The sequence below is a fragment of the Solanum tuberosum genome, unplaced genomic scaffold, assembly GCF_000226075.1.
Source record: "Solanum tuberosum cultivar DM 1-3 516 R44 unplaced genomic scaffold, SolTub_3.0 scf00047, whole genome shotgun sequence".
NCBI lineage: Eukaryota > Viridiplantae > Streptophyta > Magnoliopsida > Solanales > Solanaceae > Solanum > Solanum tuberosum.
Window position 1 is genome coordinate 42367 of NW_006238973.1, and position 7581 is coordinate 49947.

General features: G+C 33.7%; 1 protein-coding gene across 1 annotated transcript in view; it reads left to right on the plus strand.

Annotated features, from left to right (window-relative positions):
* The first annotated feature begins 2778 nt into the window (after positions 1-2778).
* The window catches only part of LOC102581500 (uncharacterized), a 14798-nt gene continuing 9995 nt past the window's right edge, over positions 2779-7581 (plus strand). The window contains exons 1-4 of the mRNA XM_006343479.2: positions 2779-3304; positions 5423-5490; positions 6750-6820; positions 6941-7216. Of these exons, the coding sequence (XP_006343541.1) occupies positions 2961-3304; positions 5423-5490; positions 6750-6820; positions 6941-7216 (759 nt within the window). The 5' untranslated portion in view covers positions 2779-2960. The remainder of the gene's footprint in view (positions 3305-5422; positions 5491-6749; positions 6821-6940; positions 7217-7581) is intronic.

The following is a 7581-nucleotide window of genomic DNA, read 5'->3' on the forward strand; positions in this document are numbered from 1 at the left end:
TGCTAAAGGTCTAGTTCTTTTGTAGTGAATCCTAGTTGGCAATGCTTAGGTGGAAGGATTAGTCCCATGTGGCTTGCCATGTCACTAAAAATTTGAGGTGTTAACTCTTGAGGGTATTTGTGGTCTCTTGGGATAACGGCAGGGGCATTTTTTATCCCAAAATGTAACGAAGGGTATAAGTGGTCCATTTCGCATAGTTCAGGGGCAATTTTGACCCTTTTTCGGTGATTATAAAATGACCCCTTTAATTAAAAAAAATAAGATTATAAAATGACAACAATCACTTTGAACAATTTGCACTATAAAATTATGCGCTTCTTAAAGTTTTTGAGTTTTTTCTATAAGAAAAATATACATAGTGTGCAAGTTTCAAATTCATGATTTCGTTTAAATTTTAAATTTTAACTTCAAATCAATCAGACCACCTAGCCAAAACTTTTACTAATGATGAATTATATTCGCTAAGTATCACGACTTTATAGTAAGTATATTCCCAAAAAGTTCTTGAAAAAGATTTATTGATATAATTTAAGTTACTTTTTGCGTAATCTCATTATAAATTTATCTGTTCGCTATTTTAAATGTGACATTATTTTCAAAAAAATTCCACATACGCCACTATCAAAGATAGTATCGCCTTCTCTTCTCGATTCTTTTCTTCAATTATTGGAATTCGTGAGTCATGCACAAATTCACATATACATACAAATATTCTATGATCGACATGGATACAACGTAGAGAACAAATTCATATGGCGGATAATATTGCTTGAAGCTAAGAATGTTTATCCAAAACATGTAAGATGTGTCAATCGTATTAAATAAAATGATAGTAGCAAAATCAGATTTTGAGCTGTCCTCAACCCACGTTGATAAAACACATGCAATTCAATTTTTTAAATAAATTGAAATAGAAGAATTATATATGAATTTTTATTTAAAAGATATATAAAATATCTAATTCAATTTTTTTTTAGGGTTATTATGTAAATTGCAATGGGTAATATGTTAAGAATAAGGGAAAAAATAATAGAAATGTAACAACTTCAATTCTGAGAGATTCGTGCTAATTTAATATGCAAGAAATGATTAATTTCCCAAGATGCGTGATAATTTAATAACTGCAAGAAACAAAATCTTCTCTCAAACACATAAGATTCTTGAATGAGCAATGGGATGAAGATTCAAGCGTGTTCTGTAGCTGAATCCATTTGAAATCAAGATTCAAGCTTAAAAATTCAAGCGTGTTCTGGTATTCAACATAAGTCTAGTTAAGAAATATCATCACAGAAGTATTGAAGGAGAACACCATCACCATCACAGAGAACAAGAAAGACAACACACAGAGGATTTGGAGTGGTGTTCTTGTAAGGATAACGAAGAAAAGCAGCCCTGCGCGGAGTTCTTAATTTTGTTGGCGACGTGTTTTGTTTTGGTTTCAATTGTATTAGCCTATGTATATTTATTGCATTATAGAGAGATAAGCTTATATTTAGTTATACCCATGATAGTATTACTCCTCATATCCAACAAAATAACTGGTTATATGGGTATAACACATACTTTTCATTTTCCAAAATTTACACGGCCTGTAGCTCCTACAAGACCATAGGTTATATATGCCTCATTTTTATCTAAAATAAAAAGTAGTATCCGAAAACATATAAAGTCTTTAATATTCACTTGTTTGCAATACAATTCGTTGGATAATATTGTATGAGATTATATTTACTAATATGAAGATGTGGATTGTCTAATTTAAAATCTTAAAATATTATCTAATATAAAATAGTAGTCAACTTTTTAAATATAATTTTAATTTTATATTATTTAAACATAAATAATATCATAAAATTTACTATTAACTAAAAATTTTGAGGCACCATTTTTTTGGGGCCTTCGGTCTAAAGCAAATGTTTCATTGGCCAACCCTGCTATCACCTTCCCATTAAATTTTTCTCATGGATTGTCCCTATTTCAAATGATCTTTAATTTTTATCACTCAAATTGGTGGTCTTTAATTTTGATATTTGTTGCTCATTTAATGAATATTTATGCTTCAAAGTTTTCTAAATGACCTAATTTTGCCAGACAAACCTTTTTAAAGAATGTTTATCTTGAGACATAAATTTAGTACTATCTAATTCGTAAGATAATTCCTTATAGAGAACTTTACTTGGACCATAAGTTCTATAGATAACTAGACATAACTTGTGTGCATAAATTCTGTTTGCATAACTTGTGACTTAGGGTATAAATACGATAAAACTTTTGTCTTAATGCATAAATGCAGTTTGCATAACTTGTTATTTATAACATAAGTACAACGGATTTGTGCCTTGAGACATACGTTCAATAGTACAAACTTCTTTTAAGATATAAAGTTCTAAAATTAAACTTATGCTTGAAAGACATAATTTTTTTATCTTAAAACATAAGTTCAGTAGCATGAACTTCTTAAGACATAAAGTTTTAAATTTGAACTTGAACTTATGCCTTATACCACAGTGCCTTGTGATATAAATTTTGTACTATAAATTTCTTAAAGCATAATCGAATGTAAAATCGAATATATCGAGTATAACTTGTACCTTGTGACATTAGTTCATTGAACAAACTTCTTAAATCATACGTTCTAAAACTGAACTTGTGCCTTATAAACAATAACATGTGTCTGACAAATTTGTTTAATTTGAGATTTTTAAAAAATAAAAATTAATATCAAAGTAATTTTTTATCATTACTTGAAATGAAATGGTTAAGTGCATAAATTAAACAACACAAATTTGAGTTCCAAAAATTGAACACAACCCCCAAATAGGGCATTCAATAAAAATGATCCCTTTTGTTTTCCATTGATAATTTGATGCCTTTGACTTGTTATAATAAATTCTCATAAAAATCTATTCTTTGCTACTTTTACTCTTTCTTGATGCCCATTTTTTCTCGATCATTCACCTATGATCACCAAAATTAAGCAACCCTTTAAGCCCAAGATCCCAATATCAATAACAACTTCAGTCCCACAGTTTTCTGGCTCAGTTTTGAGTTTTTCTTCAAAGTCAAAATCAAGATTTGACAATAAGGGTGTCAATAATTGTAGGCTGTTGTGGGTGGATGAGAAAGGGAAAATGGAATTACTGAAGAAATTGAGCAGAGGGTGTTTCAGGAATAGTCTTAAGAAGGGTCGGAAGGTTAAAATTGAGTCAGTGAGTGATGGTGAAGATGTGTTTGATGCAGCTTCTGCTAGGGCTAAGTTGCAGCCTGAGCATCTTGTTGTCATGGTCAATGGGCTTGTTGGGAGGTAAAAAAGATTGATTTTTTTTCTTTGGAGCATGTTGATGTTTTTGAGGAATTTGCTAAATTGTGAAATAGTATGATTTTCTTGATTCTTTTGTTTTGGCATCATGTTGTGTTTAAGGATAGGCTGGAACTAAAGTTTGTTTCTTTTTCCTCTTTTCTTCAGTTTCTCTTTGGTACTTAAAACACATTTTTGTACATTCGTGCTGAAGTTTATCTTTTCGATTGCAAAAACAGAAAGAGTATTGTAGTATTCATTGGGAGGTAACAACAACATACCTAGTGTAATCCCATAAGTGGGGTTGGGGCGTGAGGAGGGTAGTGTATACAGAGACCTTACCTTTACCATAGAAGATAAGAGAGGCTGTTTTAGCTATACCCTCGGCTCAAGGAAAAGCATTTCAAAATAAATAAATAATGGGAGTGAAGAGGTAATGGCAAAATACTAAAGAAAGCATGACAAAACATTCTTAAAAGGAACCGTAACATTACTTCCTCGAGGAAAATCAAGTTCTCGAAAGTGAAAGCATCCAAGATGAATCAATTTTCAATTAGTGAAGGAGAGTTAGATAAACATTGATGTTACTTCCTCTAGGAAAATCAAGTTCTCAAAAGTTATCTCGGTCCCAATCTTCTCAATCAACCTGGGGATCATTACATGATCTTGATCCCACTCAGATGACTTTCTGTTCAAGAGAAGGAAACTTGCTATGCACATTGTTAAGATATGATTAGTTTTAAAAATGGAGCAACCAGAATAATTATCCCAAGAAAAGGAAAAGGTATCCAATTGTGTTTTTTGTCTGAAAGCAGACGTCGTGAAACATAAAAAGTGATGTGGCCAAAAGCTGGAGTAATAAGAGATGATAGTGAGAGAAAATCTACAAGTGCTTGTAGCTAGCTGGAGACTTACAGGGACTGCCACATTAGGTCCATTATGCTCTTATTGCATGGTGAAGAATCTGAAACTCAACTTACTATTACCTTTCTCAGAAAAAGAAAGACTTTGCGACTCAACTTATGACCAGTTAGTAACTGATGAATGTCCTTGGATCTCTTTTACTACCTGCTCATTCTACTCTATAAATGTGGAGAAGAAAATTCTTTAATGTACTTTACTCTCTAATAGTTTCTTTTTTGGGTAGGTATGTCATAGCTCCTTTATGAATGGTGTTCTCTTTCCTTTTCAAATCTTTCGTTTGGTATAAGGAGTGGAGAGGGAAGAGAAATATATTTCTGTATAATTTTTTTAAGTTTTATTTCTGTATAATTAAAGCATAAAAGAAGTAATAAAGTTGTTAGCAATAGTATCTTTTGACTTCTATACAGAGGGTCCATGTTATAACTGCAAAAATTTCAGAAGACAATGAGAAATAGGTTAGGGGCCTTGACAAAGGGAATTACCTCCTATCATAAACTAGAAGCAAGAAAGCCAACCAAAGTTATATATGTAACTTACAAATTTAGAAAAAACATCATTTTAATCAGAAATTGAGGGATAATGTTGGTTTTCATTGACACTTCATTGTCATGCCATTTTTTTTTAAACTAGTAACTTTGTATTCGTCACCATTAAAGGATATGTTGCAACCTCCAAAAAGTGTGCTACAGAGTGGTATTAATTACAAAAGTCCTATGAAATCTACTATATGTATTTCATCATCTATACTATGCTCTTTACACGAAAAACATAAGGAACTAATACAATTCCATTTGATCTTTTGAATGGAGTTGGATCTGCCTTAAAAATTCTACCATTTCTTTCCTTCCATATGTTCCATGCTATTTCTTACTTGTGCTAAAATTATAGAGTAATAGGAAACCAAGAAAATCTTATCAGAACACTTATGCATTTGCTTCAAAGAACCCCCCGACACACTTCTGATGAGAATTTAAAATGTTGCTTACTTTTGGAGTGCTATCAAATCTCATTGTAATGGTAGGTCTGATCTGTGGAGTTCATATGTCTATAACTGTGGTGCTTTCAAAATGATGCGCTTTGTCTTTCATTTGTCTTATAGTTCCTGCTTTTTTCAGCAGGTATAAGTGGAACAACATCCTCTTTTTATGTTAATTCTAGAAATCCAAATTTCTTAATAATTTATTTCTGTTGCCTTTGCAGTTCTGCAGATTGGAGATATGCCGCTGAGCGATTTGTCAAAAGGCTCCCTGATAAAATTGTTGTTCACTGTAAGTCCAACTTTAGTAATAATCAATTTCAGATTGCAGCCACCGGTTGTTACTTATTTGTGTGGATGCATCTTATCCGGTCCAAATAGCCAGAGTTGGCATGTTCACAATATCTTTGTTTCCTTTTTCTCCCTTCTGTGGGTTGGATTTTGTCAAATGTCTTCAATGGGTTGCAGCAGGGTTGTATCATTTTTGCCTTAGAATCAGAATTACTGCTGCTACTTCAGTGTAAGAATTTGTTTGTGATAGCGTACACCAGATCTGGCGCAGCATAGGGATCACTACTCTACCACTGTGCACGACAATTATGCGAATTTTTAATGGTAATTTGGGGTTGTTCCGAAAGACAACCATGACCCTTTGATGTTTTTATTAACGTAGAAGGAGAGGCTTACGTCAGGTCTACTTGGATGAAATGCATATGGAATGTTTGTAGGAACTTTTGAAAAGTTTGTCCGTGTGATCTCATGAATAGGGATTAGGCATCCGTGTTGAAAAATGTAAGTTCCTTGGTCAGTATAATTTGAAACTGGCAGAATACATAGATAGACACTTCAACTTGCGCTCAACTGGCAACTACACACCCCAACTTTGAAAAGGCACATCTATACACCTTAACTTGGTCTAAATTGGCCCCGTGAACACCCTACTTTGAGAATGCACATCCAGAAAAGTGTGCTTACAGGGCCAACTGAAACCAAGTTAAGGTATCTAGATGTGCATTTTCAAAGTTGGGGTGCCAGTTGAGGTCAATTTAAGGTGTTTATCTATATATTATGCCCTTGGAAGTGGACTTTGGACATCAATCTCATGGTAAATGTGAAGCGGGAAGTTCAACTGGTTTACAATGGGCTATGTCACTTTAGGTTGTGACAAACTAGTAGGTTATGCATATAACTTTATCTTGCTATATCAGTGATCTATAGTAGAAATATTGTTACACATTAATATTATCTTTCCATCTAGTTGGGGTGATAGGTAGAATCTTCAAATTATAGCCCGTAAAGCACTACTTAGTAGTTAGCGCATAACTGCCTGTGCTGAAAAGCTGTGCAAGTGAGGCAAAGTTCACATCCTGCATTGAAGCAAATTGTATGACTGAAGTACAGCTCTATTGTGCCTTTAATAATACTGTCCGAGATTTTCATTTTGTTTTTCTCTTTCTATGTATTTTGCGATGCAATTGATTGTTGCATATCTTAGCCATTGAGATGAACTGAGGTTGTTTGAACTGACGATAACATCTTGTGACTTGCCAGGTAGTGAGTGCAATTATTCAATGTTGACCTTTGATGGTGTTGACAGGATGGGCGAGAGACTTGCAAAAGAGGTACTTTGCTAATGACTTTCTGATTTTAATAGGTTCTTATCGAATGAATTTCTAGCAAATGTAAGTCTGTTAGAATAAGTAATTTGAGGCTTGAAAAAACCCTGCTGCTTTATAGTGCAGGTGGAGGATGTGATCAAACGGTGGCCTGGGGTGCGCAAGATCTCTTTTGTTGCTCACTCCTTGGGTGGCCTTGTAGCAAGATATGCTATTGGGAGGTTGTATGAACCTCCAATGAAAACAGAAGTAGCTGGTCTTAATGGCTCCTGCTTAGTCAGGGAAGAGAATGTGTCTGACCAGTGTCACAAGCAGTCTTCTGAAGAAACTGTTGCTGGTTTGGAACCTGTGAACTTCATAACAGTTGCAACTCCGCATTTGGGCTCAAGAGGGCATAAACAGGTGTTTCATTATCTCATAGTTTCTTCATTGGTCGATTTTTTCTCCAACTTTAGCAATTACTATCTGCTTTTCGAACTTCATTGTAGTCATTCCACTTCAAATGCTTAATTACTGAAAAGTGAAAATTAGTTGGGCAAGTTTGAGCGTAGGCATCTATCAAAAGCTTCACATAAGGACATATATTTTCTGCCTTCATTTTCAAGCTTTTTTCTTGTGACTAGTGGATATTAGTTGTCAATTCAACTTTTTCTGGTTGATTCCATTTTTACCGACTAAATAACTAACGTAAGCAACTTCATTATAGAAAGATGATATCCTCAGTCTTTTCTGGTTATTCTTCTTTTTTTTTTTTGGGGTGGGGGGGT